Source organism: Drosophila kikkawai, chromosome X (assembly GCF_030179895.1).
Source record: "Drosophila kikkawai strain 14028-0561.14 chromosome X, DkikHiC1v2, whole genome shotgun sequence".
Classification (NCBI taxonomy): domain Eukaryota; kingdom Metazoa; phylum Arthropoda; class Insecta; order Diptera; family Drosophilidae; genus Drosophila; species Drosophila kikkawai.
In genome coordinates, this window is record NC_091733.1 from 24,167,664 (window position 1) to 24,182,907 (window position 15,244).

Genomic DNA, 15,244 nt, shown 5'->3' on the forward strand with positions numbered 1-15,244 from the left:
GCCGCAGTGGCAAAGAACTCAACTCTAATTTTTATGTAATGTCACTTTGTTGTGTTGTTACAAGCAGCAAGAAAAAAGTCGTGCTAGAAACCAAAGAACCAAGAACCCAAACCGACCCTACGATCCGTGCGCTGTGATGTGATAGCCAACCGCGAGGAACCATGAATTGTCACCAGATACTGAGCGGCGCCTGCAATGCGGGCGACCGGTGCTTCGCCATTGGCTCCGTGGAAGGCATACCATTTACAGTAAGCTAAAAGCCCAAGCAAAGAGAATCGTTTCGAGGAATCGTTCCAATATTCGCCCCCATCGCATCACCGCCTCATCAGCTCGCCCCACCGCCGCCCCCACATCGCTACACTCCGTCACATCTGTGCGTCCATTAGCCAAGCTCTGGCCATTCCGATTCCGCTTCCAATTGGAAGCTTCCCAGTATCCAAAGGGGCATCCAACCGATATCCAACCAGAAAGGCGATCGCTGGCAAACATGAGCACGTCTTAATGTTTTTATTTACATATTGGCAGGGTGTGTGTGTGTGTGTTTCGGTGTGTTGGTGTGCACTCGTCGCCGTATGGGTTATATGTCTATTTTGCCACACTTGGTGGTCAATTAAATCAAATGCAAATGATGAGATAGAGAACTTTTTGTGTAAATTCGATAACAACAACAAACGTGACTGCGCGTGTGTGCGCATGATGTATGTGTGTGTGTTTCTTTTAGCCTTTTTGTTGCGTTTGTTTTAGCGAAAAACGTTTGTTTTCACCAGCATTTACATACTTAGCCAGCAATTAATTACATTTTACATTTTAAGGTCAAGTGTTGACAGTAAACAAGCTGCACCACACACGCACACAAGCACTCAGAGGCACACCGACATGCGTAAGATAGTTGCGCGCGCGTGTGCCTGTGTGTGTATACCCTTCGATTGGTCAGGTGGCCTTTGATGCCCTAATTTCGCAGCCTGCAGGTTGTCCCCCTCCCACCCACGCTCCCACTCACCCAGTGGCCCACAACTCTCAACTCTCTCCCGCTCTCCCACTCCCTTTTGCTCGCTCTCTCCGTCACACGTCAACGGCAATTGGAATTATAAACGGCCATAAAAAAAAAACAAAAAAATATTGAAATGGTCGTGAGCACGCATTTATAATGTGCCTTTCGATTTTTACGATCCAATTCTATTTCGGGGGGACAGTACGGTCTACGCTCTACGCCCCTGTCTGTATTTACACTGAATGTTTATTCGAAATACTAGAAGACCGAGGTCTGTTTTCCTGTAAACCGAAAAAGCATAATTAACTGTGCACATTTCGCCATTCTAATGCTTTCCCCCCACACGCTCTCTCCTGCTCGCACACTTGGCCACCCACCGACCGCCACCCCCCGCAAACAGCTGGTCCCCAGAGGGCGTATATGTGTACATTCTATTCTGTAATCAGCACCGCTGTTGACACTGGCCCACCACCCCCTCCCCCCCGAGAACCCTTCTGTCCGCTATATCATTTTGCCATCATTTCAATTTGTTTTATTTATATTGTGTATCCTCGTATATATGTACATAAATACAGACAATGCAAATGTTTAGAAAGAACAGGTCGCACTGGCGCCATCTAGCGATTGCTGGGAATGGCTAACATCCGCAAAAAATGAAAAATAATAATAAAAAATTAACGTAAAATGATATTTAAAATGATAAAAATGGGGGGAAAGAACGTCAAAACAATAAGTTAAAAATAAACCCCTCACAGGGAAAAATATGGAGAGCAGTTAATACCCTTTTTCACGTTAGCAAGCCAAGCCGCCAAATGACTAATCCCAGTAATACCCTTGTATTTGTGGGGTTTTTGGATTTTTTGCTTTAATCTGAGCTACCTGGCAATAATTATATTTTATATATAATATAAAATATTAAATATTATATATAAAAATCACAAAGAGAATCTTAATCCCTGAAATAAACTCTCTAATTACTCCCAAAATTGGTAATGAGTCAACAATCTCCCCTGGAATTTTATATATTTAAATAATACTTGGCCAAAAAATAATTATTAATAATTACTTAAAAAGAATTATTATATATAACTTCATTTAATATTGTTCTCAAGTTCAAAAAACCTTTATTTCTTCGTCTTGTTTTGTCTTTTGGCCTATTCACCCTTAGAGCCAAGTTAGGGTATTCAAATTTCTCCCCACGATAATGAGCATATCAGCGACAGCTCAACAAATAAATCAAACACACCTTAGCTAACCAAGTAACCAAACATGATGTGGCAAGAGCCTTGTCAGCCGCCAGCCCGGCAGCCTGATAAGCTGGTCAACGGCTGGGAATGGCTAGGAGGAGAGGGATCGTTATCGATATATAACCGTGCCAGTACCATTACCATTACCAGTTAACGGTAACCATATACTCCACTCGAGAACAAACAAACTTGGCTATATACAAACGTATAATTTGGTGAGGAGAAGATTAACTCGCCGGAGAGAGAGAGAGAACCCTAACGAAACCCCTACTTATCGTGTTTGTTTTTTTTCCCACTTTTTTGTTTTTTTTTTTAGGCCTACGCCGCCGGCTGCAATGTGGTCATCCTGGCAAGCACATTTGAACGCGTCCAGATCATACCGGGCGCCAACCATGGCTACGTCAAGATATCCGCCTTGGACTGCAGCACCGATACGGGCAAGATAGCTGCTGCCTACGAGAATAAGATATGCATTTTCGAGCCCACGCCGGTGATAGAGTCCAGCAAGCACAACACCCACTTCCTGGATTACAGGTGAGTTTCAAGTACTACATATATAAATGTATTATAATCCCTTGATTATATAATTTATGATTCTAGATGGGTGCAAACTGGCTCCTTTACGAGCCACTCGAGCGTGGTGACCCTGTCCTGGAATCTGGAAGGCACCCGCCTGCTTACGGGCGGCACAAACATCCAGCTGTGGAAGAGCAAATCGCCCACACACCAGCAGGAGGAGGAGCATACGGGTGAGTGGGTCATCTTGAGGTTTTCCCTTTTGTGCTGCCAAGTATTGATTGGTGGGGAGAGATGCAACACAGATGGGAGGAGGTGTATCCAATCCCCCTTCTAATCCTTATTCCTTTCCCTCCACAGGCGTCAAGTTCGAGATTGGCGAGAGCAAGGAGCCCAAGCAGTCGTCCAACAACGCCCAGACGGATGATGTGTCCACGTGGGAGAATATCTGGAGCTGCCAGACGGCCATACCCATTTACCACATGGCATTTAGTCCCGATGGCACGCTCTTTGCCACCTGCGGACGCAACGATCGCCTGGTGAAGATCTGGTATGAGAACAAACAGGTTCTCTTCCCCGCCAAAGGGTCCAGTGCAGCAGGGGCTTCTTCGGCCTCGGCTCGCCACACTGGTGGCTCCGACGATGTCACTGGCACCGGGTCTGGCGGAGAGCTGAACTTCACCTACGTGTATATAGCCCATCCGCGGGCCGTGTCCAACATTGTGTGGCGAAAGACGAGCAAGTATATGCCCAAGGGATCGGTGGCCAATATGCTGGTCACCTCCTGCCTGGACAACATCTGCCGCATCTGGATAGAGACAGTGCTGCCGGACGACGGGATGGTGAACATGACCCAGTTTGATCCGATGGCCTCCCAGAATCCCAAGTTCCGGACCCATCGGCACAAGCATCGATTTATGCAGCGGCTGAAGCACATGAAGACCTGCTTCCACATCCGTCGGCACATGAAGGCCGGAGCCAATGCCAGCAGTGGAGGAGGAGGAGCTGTTGGTGGTGCCACTAGTGGCGGTGGCAGTGGTCCTGCTGGTGCCATGGGTGCCATGGGCAGCTCACCGGCCAGCTATAGCAATTATTTGGGACCCATACCATCGCTACCATCCTCGTGCAGTGTTCACGACTTTCACTCGTATGGCTTCCAGGGATCGGGCGTTACGCCCGGCATGCATTTCCATTTGGCGGCGTCAATTAATGCGGAAACGGACATACCGCTGGTGCCATCGATGCAGACGAGCGACCCGGCCAACCAGAATGTCTTCATTTTGCACTGGCTGAACAACAAGGAGATGCATTTCACCCTGCAGGCGGAGGCCATCCTGCAGGAGCTCACCAAGAAGGTGATTGACGAGGAGAATGGCCATGGTAATGCCTCCAGTGGCGGCGGTGGTGGTGGTGTGGATCTGCCCGATGATGCCCATGGCTCCCACTCGCAGGCTCAGGCCCACAAGAAGTACCTACGATCCTCCAAGTCGGTGTCCGTGGATGATAGCGGCGAGGAATACAGTCGCTATTCGCAGCACACTGCCGGCACAGCGGGCATGGGCGCCGGAGGAGTTGGTGGACTCCACCTGAACTCCATGTCCAATACAACCTCCCAGAACTCGCTGAACAACGAGCCGGCTCACCCCATCACCCAGCTGGTGGACTCGCTGGACAATAAGATCGAGTGCCTGCTGAGGGACTGGCACCAGAGTCCGGATCTGCTGTTCGCCATCCATCCCGTGGACGGTAGCTACCTGATCTGGGTGATTGAGTGGCTGGATGACTACTATCCGGGTTCGTTCCGGCAGGCGCAGGTCTCGTTCTCCACGCGCATACCCTCGGCCTTTCCTTTGGGCGATGCCATGTCCATGTCCACCACGGTCAGCCTGTTCAATACGGGCACCCATCCGCTGGCCTTTCGCGACATTGCCAACAATGTGCGCAGCAAGGATGAGTTCCACAAGGGCCAGGCGGATGACTCCTCGCTGAAGAGTGACCAGCATTCGGGACAGACCTTTGAGCGGCACGACGAAGAGCAGGAGGATGGTGTAGGGGGAGTAGCGGAGGACGGCGAAGATCGGGATGGCGATGCTGACCAAGATCAGGAGGCCAGCGGTGCAGCGGCCAGCGGTGGAGCTGTGGATCATAGCAGCAGCTCTCAGGATTCGGCTGCTGCCGGCGGAGCCAGTGCCCTGCCATTGAATGTGTCGCCATCGGTGTCCATGGTCACCAAGCACTCGAACGGCACCCTCAATCTCTGGCAGCTGACGTTCGCCTTCAAGACAAAGTTCACCCAAGTATTAAGCATTGGCCATGTGAGCCGTGCCTCGGGCCATCGGTTCCGGGTGAATGACATCACCTGCCATCCGGTGCTGCCCCTGCTGGTGTCCACCTCGCACCACAATCTGCCGGATTCCCCAGAGGCCAAGTCACCCATGTCGCCCTTTGAGCAGCCCCTCAGCGGGGGACTAGCCGGCGGCGCAGGAGGAGCCGGAGGAGCCGGAGGAGCAGGAGGAGGAGCTTCATCTGGTGGCTCCAATGGAGACAAGGAGGTGTTTACACCCACCGGCTTCTGCTCGGAGCTGATCCTGTGGCGTGTGGACTCCGTGGGACCGCTGTGCCACTCGGGCGGCGTCAGTGAGCTGGCCAGGATTAACTCCCCGGAGATCTCGGCCTTTAGCAATGTGGCCTGGATTCCTACTTTGCTGCCTAGCACCACCCTGGGCAGCTACAGCAACTCCCCCTCCGCCTGCTTTGTGGCCAGCGATGGCGAGAATTTACGCGTCTATCAGGCGGTGATCGATGCCCGCACGTTGCTGGCGGAGATCTCCTGCTCGGAGAACCTCAATACCCTGCACAAGTCGCATTCGCTGTCGTCGATGATCTCCAATGCCTCGTCGACGATGCGGGCCCAGCGTTCGGCGCTGCATGACAAGCTCAAGGTGGTCTCCCAGCAGTCCACAGCTCGTCCTGGCTGCATCCTCCAGCTGGATGCCATATCGGATGCCAAGCATGACTGGCAGAATACCCAGTTTCTGCATGTATTCCAGGCGCAGCTCATAACGGGTGGCCAGAGGACACCACAAGCGGATCCTCATGACCTAGAGGAGCCACGGCTTAATGCCCTCCTGGAGTCGGACATGGATGCCATTGTGGATCTGCAGAGGAATGCCGATTTCGAGGAACCCTTCTACATAGTCAACATTGAGAAGACCCTGAGGGGCAGCACCATACACATGTGGCGCATAGTCATCAGCTCCAAGCAGCAGAACTCCTTCCTCTCCGAGACGGCCATGTATGTCCCAGACAGTAACCTCACCCAGGAGCCGGATGAGGAGAATGGTGGCGGCGGGGGAACGGCAGGAGCAGGTGGTGCACCCAATCCTCGACGAATGTCCCAGGGAGCTGAGACCCTGACGGGCGCCGAGCAGTTTGGCTCTCATGTGGAGGCACCACACATCTCCATTACCACCAAGAAGGTGTGCACCCAGGAGCTGCCCCTGCCCGAGGGCGTGGATGTTATACATGCCTCTCCCGCCGCCGGCCACCTGAGCAGCTCCAGCATTTATCCAGCCTGCTTTGCCCCCTACATCATAGTCACCGCCTGCTCGGATTCGATTTCCCGCTTCTGGAAATGTGAACCCATTGGAGGAGGATCTACTACTAACCATGAGGAGGATACCGAGGGCGATGCCTACCACTGGAGCGAGTGGAAGATGTTTAGCCGGATTCAGCACTCGGCCATTGAGATACCCGGCCAGCCGTTGAACATCAGTGCCGCCTACTCCGGCCGGATAGCCTGTGCCTACAAGTACGGCAAGAGCTTCACCCGCCCCAACAAGGGACCCGATCCGGATTCCAGGTATGTCAATCTCTGCGTGGCCATCTACGAGTGCGAGAGCTCCGGCGGCAGCGAGTGGGTGCTGGAGGACACCATTCACCTGAAGAATGTCCACTTGCCGCGCATCAACATTGGCCATGGCATCGATCTGAGTTACCTCCACGATAGCCGGCTGCTGGCCAAGAAGCAGCGCCTCAACCAGGTCCTGCATACCTTCGCCCATGATCCGGAAACCCGCACACCCAGGAGCGGGGAGACCACTCCCGAACTGGCCGTAAATAGGCCACAATCGTCGGTGGCCTCGGGCCTGCTGACCGTGCCCAGCTTCAGCACCTTGCAATCCCTGAGGAAGAGCATTGCGGAGAATGGCAACACCTGCCCGCTGACCCAGAAGCATCTCGTCCAGCTGGACTGGGTGAGCAAGGAGGATGGCTCCCACATACTCACCGTGGCGGTGGGCAGCAAGATCCTGTTGTACACCCCCGTTAGCTCGGACATTGCCCAGGCCAACATCAAGGCCATGAAGGAATCGAGATCCGTGAACCGTCCCATCCTGCGCAAGGCCAGCTCCTTGGCTCAGCCGAATTTTGTGGATGAAATCCGTTGGATGAAGCTGCGCCAGATTGATTTGCAGACGGCGGATGGTCTGCCTCCTCTGCCCATGCAGATCTCTTGGGTGAGGGATGGCATTCTGGTGGTGGCCATGGACTCGGAAATGCATGTCTACTCCCAGTGGAAGCCACACTATTCCTCGCACTTTGCTGCAGCGGCGGCGGCTGCTGCTGGCGAGGATGTGCCCGATACAAGGAATCTGCGCGATGAGGATCTGCGCTCCTTGGCCAATGAATCCACCCAGCTGAGGCTCAAGAATGTGGCCTCCATGCCGCTGATTAGCAAGGTGAGCACTGCCAATCTGCAGCTGTTGTCGCACGACAAGAAGCGGCGGTTGGGCAACACCAGCATGGCCAATATGAATGGAGGAGGAGGAGGAGCTGGAGCAGGAGCAGGAGCAGGCAGTTACTATAACCAGGATGATGGCGGCAACGATGACTACATGACGGACTTTGGCTTGTTCCAGGCCTCCCGCATAGCCTGTCCCGTGCTCCCGCAATACCACCCCAAGCAGCTCATGGAGCTGCTCAATTGCGGTAAAATCCGCTGGGTGAAGGCCATCCTGGCTCATCTGGTGCGCTGCATGAGCGGCGGCACTAGCTCCAGTCAGGCCAATCAGGATGAAGATGGCTATGCCCGCCAGCGTAGCTGGTCCAGATCCCGCACCTTGAGCATTAGCTATACGGCGGATCAGAATATCCAGGCGGAGCATCGAGGCAGCACCACCCAGATACCCGAGGAGCTGATGCTGGACTATGCGGAGATCAATTCGATTCCTCCTCTGCCGCTGTGGGTGCTCCTGAATGCCGATAGAGAGACACCGGGTCAGGGCAATAACAATGCCGAGGGTGACAAGGATTACGATGAGCTCTTTGATATGCACAACTCGGAGGACAACCTGGACGAGCTGCTGTCCGAGGGGGAGGAGAAGAAGCGCCAAGAGCGTAGGCTTTCCCTGCCCGAAAAGCACTCCATTTCGCACTTTGGCCCACGGCAGGGTCAGCTTCTGTCGCGCCTGCTTACCCACACCCACCTGCCGGGACTCTCCTCCCTGGATCAGATGCATCTGCTGGCCCTGGCCGATACGGTGGCCACCTGCAATACGGATTTCTCGGACAAGTTTGCCGCCGATCAGGGAAAGTCTGGCACGGCGGGTGGTGCCTCTTCTGGGGCCCTTAAGGATGGCAGCACCAGCACGGATTCCCTGGATGACTGCGGCCTGCGCTTCCTGCTGGCCATGAAGCACTTTACCTACTTGCTGCGCTGTCTGCCACTCCAGCAAAGAGCTCAGTTCCAGCGCCAGGGCGTGGGCACCTCCAACATTGTGTGGGCTTATCACTCGGAGAGCGAGGAGGAGCTGCTCAACCTGATACCCAGCTACACCAAGGGTGACCTCCGCTGGGCCACGCTGAGGGATCTAGGGATGGGCTACTGGCTGAAGAACATAAATACGCTGAGGAGGTGCGTGGAGAAGCTGGCCAAGTGTGCCTACCAGCAGAAGCAGGAGCCACTGGATGCGGCCATCTATTACTTGGCCATGAAGAAGAAATCCCTGGTGTGGGGCCTGTTCCGTTCGCGTCGGGATGAGAAGATGACCGCCTTCTTTGGCAACAATTTTGCCGAGGATCGCTGGCGGAAGGCGGCCCTCAAGAATGCCTTTGTGCTGCTGGGCAAGCAGCGTTTCGAGCATGCAGTGGCCTTCTTCCTGCTGGCCAACAGCCTTAACGATGCCATCGAGGTGTGCATGAATAAGCTGGAGGACTTCCAGCTGGCCCTCATCATAGCCAGGCTGTACGAGGGGGATGCGGAGGGTTGCTACTATCATCGTTTGCTCCACGAGCATGTCCTGGGCACGGACATGGAGACGGGACGTTGTGATATAACGCGTGCCCACCCGGATCCCTTCCTGCGCTCGATGACCTACTGGACCATCAAGAAGTACCAGGAGAGCCTTAATACCCTGCTGCTGAATGGCGTGGGCAGCCTGCATAGCAGCTACAAGGAGGAGGATCTGCTGCGTCCAGAGCCGCAGGCCACCAATCCGAATGTCTTTAATTTTTACATTTATCTGCGCACCCATCCGCTGCTCATCCGCCAGAATATAGCCTTGTCGGCGCAGGAGAAGCGCATTGCCCATGTGGTCTTGTCCGGCTTTAATTATGCCGGCGATGCCGCTGCTCCCAACTCGGCGGCCGCTTGTGACAAGCAGCTGCAGCTGGAGGATTCGATTACGCCCATCGAGCGGCAGCTGTACTTCACCACCGCCCATGGACACTTCAAGAGCGGCTGTCCAGCCTTGGCCTTGGAGGTGCTCAACAAGCTGCCCATGAAGATAAGCGACGATACCGGCGGCAGTGTGGCCGGCAGCAGTTTGGCCCAGGAGCGGGCCCAACAGTCCAAGGAGGAGCTGATTAATACAGGAATCATGGATCAGTGGGGAGCTGGGACGACGACCAGCTCGGCGGATGCCTTTGATTGGGGTGCTCCTGTGGCGGGCAGTGAGCCGGAGGCCAAGTTTGAGATCAAGTGGGACGACGAGGAGGATGAGGATGAGGAAGAGCAGGAGGTGGATCCCGACCTGGCCACACCGCAGCCTCCACAGCCAGGAGCCTCTGCCTTGGGACGGGGCGGCCATGGCAATGGCAACGGCGACACCAAAATGGACATCATGGCCCAGCAGCTAAAGTTCGTGGCCTGCCTGAAGATCCTCATGGAGGAGCTGTCCACACTGGCCACCGGCTTCGAGGTGGATGGCGGCCAGCTGCGTTACCAGCTGTACATGTGGCTGGAGCGGGAGGTGGAGGCCCTCAAGCAGCTGTGCAACTACTGCAGCCAGTCGGAGCAGTCGGGTCATGAGGCTGGCGATGCAGATGCCGAGGCCAGGGACAAGGAGATGAATGCCAGCATCTGTCCTGGCGGCACGGATCAGAGACCCACGCTACATGAGATCCTGATGCAGGACAAGCAGGACTTTGAGGCCAAGGTGATGCGAGCAGCCAAGCGGAAGCGCTGGCTCAAGGGTAAGTGGTGATCTATGGTTTATGATTCCTTTCTGGGAAGCATCCTTTTGCCTTCTTTTACATCCTGTTTTCATCCTTTTGCATCCTTTTTCATCTTGTTTTCATCCTTTTGCATCCCTTTTTATCCTTTTGCATCATTTTTTCATCCCTTTCCCCACAGCCAACGAGACCCTCCTGCGCACACTCCTCAGCTACTGCTCACTGCATGGCGCCAGCGGCGGTGGTTTGGCCTCGGTGCGCATGGAACTGGTCCTACTCCTCCAGGAGCTGCAGCAGGAGAAGACCCAACAGCAGCTGCTCAGCCCCCTGCCCTTCCCCACCACCCTGCCGCTGCTGAGCGCCTGTGTGGCGGGCAACAAAACGGTGATTGCTGATCCCATCAAGTACCTGCAGTCGCAGACGGTGGACATGCTTCAGAGCATCATCAAGGTGCTGCCCTTCCCCGGGATACAGCCCTCGGCTCTCAGCGAGATCTTTGTTCTCCGGGACCTGGCAGTGGCACTGTCCTCCTGCATCTACCAGTCGCTTTGCGACTCCGAGAGCTTTGTGGTGAATAGTACGGCCTTTAATCCCAGTCCCGGCATCGAGAACATAGCCAAGATCAACTCCTCGTTCGAGTGCAGCTACCTGGTGGGCAGCAGGAATGCCTATGGCAGGCGGCGTAAGTATTCCACGGATGAGCCGGCGGGTGTGTGCACCACGCCCTCCAAGTGGCCGGGAGTCACCAATTTGCGGGCTCTCCTCGCCCGCGAGAAGGATGAGGATGTGCCCAAGTTGAATGTCCTCCTGCTGGAGTCGTTTGTGTCCACGTACATGGCGCTGTTTATCTACTCGCTGGCCACCTGCGACAGTCGGTTGCTGTACCGTTTGAGTGGCCAGAGCTTTAGCAATGAGACCTGGTCCACGCTCTTTGGCGGCGGCATGAAGAAGCTGCTCATCAAGCCGGCCACGGCGCAGCCTGTAAGTCAAACAGGAGCAGCACCTGGTAGTGGCGGTGGTAATGGTTCCACATCCGAAGAGCCTGCCGATGAGAACAGCGTTTGGAACACTGTGACCTCCATTACCAAGCAGCGCATGAAGCTAAACATGAAGATCCTGGGCAGCTTTAGCCAGAACAGCACCTCCAGCAACATGAAGGAGGACAAGCCCACGTACCGGGAGCAATTTATGCCACCAGAGACCTCCATGTTGTCCTACTTTCTGACCAAACCGCCAGCCACGGGTAAGTTTGAGGGGTTAAACTCAAAGGATTCTCTTTTTATGCTAACTAAATCCTTGACAGAATGCGATTATTACGACACTGATGACTCCAACGAGTCGGAGGATGAGGAGGAGGAGGAGGACGATGATGATGTTAATGTGAGCCGCTCCCAGCTGAAGGCCAAGGAGAATACCGAGCACACCAATCCCACATCCTATTCGTGGAGTATTCTACGCTTGGCCCTCATCAAGATCAGCACGCACAAGATCCAGGAGCTGGTCAAGGTGGCCGGCATCGAGCTGCAGGGTAGTTGTAGCCTCTTACCCAAAGCCTCCATCTATGAATCCTCTCTCTTATATTGCTTTCTTTCCATTCTCCTCTTAGATCTGCCCGTGATTAGTCCTCTCTCGCACGAGGTCCTGCGCACTCTGAACCGCTGGCAGGAGTTTGCTCTGAGCGATCTCATTGCCCGGGGTCCTCCTTCGCGCAATTTTATACCTGGTTGCCATACGGAGAGCGGCATTAGTGGCTTGGCCATTCACAAGTATCGTTCGCTGCTCAACAAGGACAACACACCATTTGTCTCGGGCTCGGCCACGGGTCCCATAAGGCGTTTGTGGAACTATCTGGTGCGCCAGGAGCCCGCCCAGGAGGTCTTCATCAAGAGCATTTTCGGCAAGAACATGGAGCCAAGCACGCGCAGCTCCCATCACACCCAGAACGACAACGAGACCGATGAAGGTGGGTTTGTTTGAGGGTAGAGCTGGAAATGATTACTAACTATATCCCTTCAGGTCAATCGCATTCGACCAACGAGAATACCGATCACATTCGGATCATTCACAAGGATCACGAATCGATATTGTCCTTCTGCTTGAAGAATAACACCTCCTCGATGATTGCCTTTGCCAATCCCCGCGAGATCCAGGAGTTTGACATCTCGCTGCTGCTGGAATCGCCGAATTGGTACGAGGACGAGTGCGACTATGACATGATGAGCATGTCCAAAGATGCCGACACCAACAGCTCCTCGTTCCTCATCATCCAGACGCAAGATCAGTGAGTGAATTCAATTTTATAATTTAAATAATTTAAATTAAATTCCATTGTGTTGTTTTTTAGGAACAATCAACAATTTGGAGGCGGCAGCAACAATGCCTACAGCGAGTCCAATGCCAGCACGCAGAGTGCCTCGCAATCCGGTCGTGGCACATCCATGGTGAGTAGAGGAGATCCTTGCTCAGGGTCTTCCTTGCATTAACGAGGATTCCCTTTTGCAGGTGCTGCGCCACAAGGTGGACAATGTGAAGCGCATGAGCGCCCATCCGCTGATGCCTTTGTACCTGACCGGCGGCCAAGATGGCTCCGTGCAGATCTGGGAATGGGGCCACCAGCAGCCTGTTTGCTCGCCCCGTCAGCCTGGCACCTTTGCCAAGGTCACACGCTGTCGCTTCTCGGAGCAGGGCAACAAGTTTGGCATAGGCGATGGCGATGGCAAGCTTAGCCTCTGGCAGGCGGGAATTGCCTCACAAAACAATCGTTCGTTCATAGTGAGTTTGCTAGCAGAAGATCCATTAGTGATCAAACCACTCACATCTTTGGGTTAATCTTTCGTTACAGAGCTATCAGTGCCACAACAAGGCTCTGTCCGATTTCGTATTCCTGGGTTCGTGCAGTCTTCTGGCCAGCGGTGAGTTTTGCTATTTATTTATTAACAATTTACTTGGTTATTTATTTATATTCTCCCTCCTCCAGCTGGCCAGAGTTCCGAGAACAAGAACATCAACATCTGGGACACGCTGCTGCCCCACAAGAAGTCCTGTGTGTCGGGTGAGTGTGTCATGATGATTTCCTTGAGTGTTTGTTTAACCCTGAACTCCTTGCAGCCTTTACCTGCCATGACCAGGGCTCATCCTGTCTGGTGTTTGCACCGCAGCACCAGGTGCTCATCTCGTGCGGCAAGCGCGGCGATGTATGCGTCTTTGATGTGAGACAGCGCACGCTGCGCCATCGCTATCAGGTGAGTTTTCTACATACCGCAGCACCTGCAATAAGCTCATAATCCTCCTTGTTTTCCCCACAGGCCCATGATAGCACCATCAAGTGCATTGCTTTGGATCCCCATGAGGAGTTCTTTGTCACTGGCTCCATAGAGGGTGACATTAAGGTGGGTTTTTGGTGATGTTTTTTAAAGGATTTCAAGGTTTTTCATTAACTTATCGGTCGATTCATTGCAGATTTGGGACATGAATCAGTTTATGCTGATCAATACGTTCCCCCATGAGCATGCCAAGAACGGGTTCTTCAAGCATACCGGCCAGGGCGTCAGCCAGGTGTATGTGGATCCCTTTGGACGGCTCTTCTCCTGCGGCTCCGATGGCTGCATGAAGGTCCGCCTGCTGGTCGAGAAGGACAACATCGTTCACTCCGTGTATTGAAAAAGCTGTATTCTAACCGTAAACGTAACCGTAGCTAATGCTAGAGCCGGTTCGTGTCCGCAGCCATGTCCATGTCCATGTCCATGTCCGTCTCCGTGAGCTGTCTGTTTGTGTGAGCGAGCGGGTCGCGAACCGAGTGTCCTAAAAATATGTGTATTTTCTTTGTTAATCGTTGATTATTGTAACATTTTACATTATATATATATTGAATTTTCCTACACACACAAACATATATATATATGCATATATATATATATATGTGTTTTATATTACTATATCTACTTACTATTTACCATTTTTGTTTGTTTTCCCCTTCCGTTCTGCTATTTAATGCGAAGAAACTGGTTTGTTTCACGTTCGATGAGTATTTCCTAAACAGACTATATATATTATACAGATACCAGATATATATATATATATATTATATGCTTTAAATCAATTATTAATTATTATTATATTATACGATATACAAGACATTCGACAGTATGGTAAAACGATATGCTTACGAATATATATTACGATCTATGTATGTCTTTGTGTTGAGCTTTGTGCTACAAATTTGTCTGTTGTTGAATCAATCAAGATATATATGTATACCTAAAACGAACCTAAATGAATTAACTAAAAACTAAATAAAGTGCAAAATAAATGAAAAAAAACAATAAATAGTAAAGAATCTATTATTATTTTGGTTAGAGGGTATTTATTTAGATTCCACAACAAACAATCGGGGAAATTAATAGACAAAAATAATAACATCTCCTAATTTTAAACATAATTTCATATTTTTAATAGCAAAAATGTAGTTTTTATAAATACGAGGTTGTTGTACAGCAGTTTCGTTGTTTTTTTAGGCAAAAACAAGCCTTTAGACATTTTGAGAGAATTTACTTTATTAAAACCTAAACTTTTAAACAATAACGGCCTGTAAGCGCCCTCTGTTGGTATTCTTCTGAAGCCAAATTTAAATTTTCCCTAAAGGGTTCGAAACTTGGATTAGTTCTTAAGCCATCTCCTAGATGGCGCTAGTAATGAGGAGTACATTTTGCTGTCATGTGGTTGTTGTATATAAAAAATTCTACCAGGCGCATACCAGGCGAACAGAATCAGCAGCAAGGCGCCCAGCAGCAAGTAAATTTCCGTGAGCTATGCTTGTATTGGTGCGCTCTTCATTTATTTTCTCTATATGTATTTGTGTATCGTTCGCTGATCGTGCGAACGAGACACAAATAGTTTTCGCTATAGGAGTAAGCGAGAGGCATGCCTAGTGTGCGTTCCCCTCTTTTAGGAACCGTTAATTTAGCACAATTAATTCAGGCGGGCAGCTGCTTGCTGAAGTTTCTGCGCGCCTGGTACTCAGACCAGGGCACGGGGGACT

At 52.1% G+C, this 15,244-nt stretch overlaps 1 protein-coding gene across 1 annotated transcript; it reads left to right on the forward strand.

Moving 5' to 3' along the window:
• The first annotated feature begins 17 nt into the window (after positions 1–17).
• Positions 18–14,532, forward strand: Rbcn-3A (rabconnectin-3 alpha). Its single transcript, XM_017179782.3, has 15 exons — positions 18–248; positions 2,555–2,772; positions 2,839–2,987; positions 3,115–10,227; positions 10,388–11,449; positions 11,510–11,734; positions 11,813–12,169; positions 12,223–12,487; positions 12,551–12,647; positions 12,709–12,978; positions 13,049–13,118; positions 13,184–13,258; positions 13,315–13,448; positions 13,512–13,595; positions 13,666–14,532. Exons 1-15 carry the CDS (start codon positions 162–164, stop codon positions 13,864–13,866), a joined length of 10,407 nt encoding a protein of 3,468 aa, XP_017035271.1. The 5' UTR covers positions 18–161; the 3' UTR covers positions 13,867–14,532.
• The last annotated feature ends 712 nt before the right edge of the window (positions 14,533–15,244 follow it).

Bases quoted from the DNA above. Each gene is read 5' to 3' on its own strand.
- Rbcn-3A (XM_017179782.3), top strand. From the start codon at position 162: ATGAATTGTCACCAGATACTGAGCGGCGCCTGCAATGCGGGCGACCGG. The intron at 249-2,554 runs GTAAGCTAAAAG...TTTTTTTTTTAG, and splicing joins TGGAAGGCATACCATTTACA to GCCTACGCCGCCGGCTGCAA. The intron at 11,450-11,509 runs GTAAGTTTGAGG...AATCCTTGACAG, and splicing joins GACCAAACCGCCAGCCACGG to AATGCGATTATTACGACACT.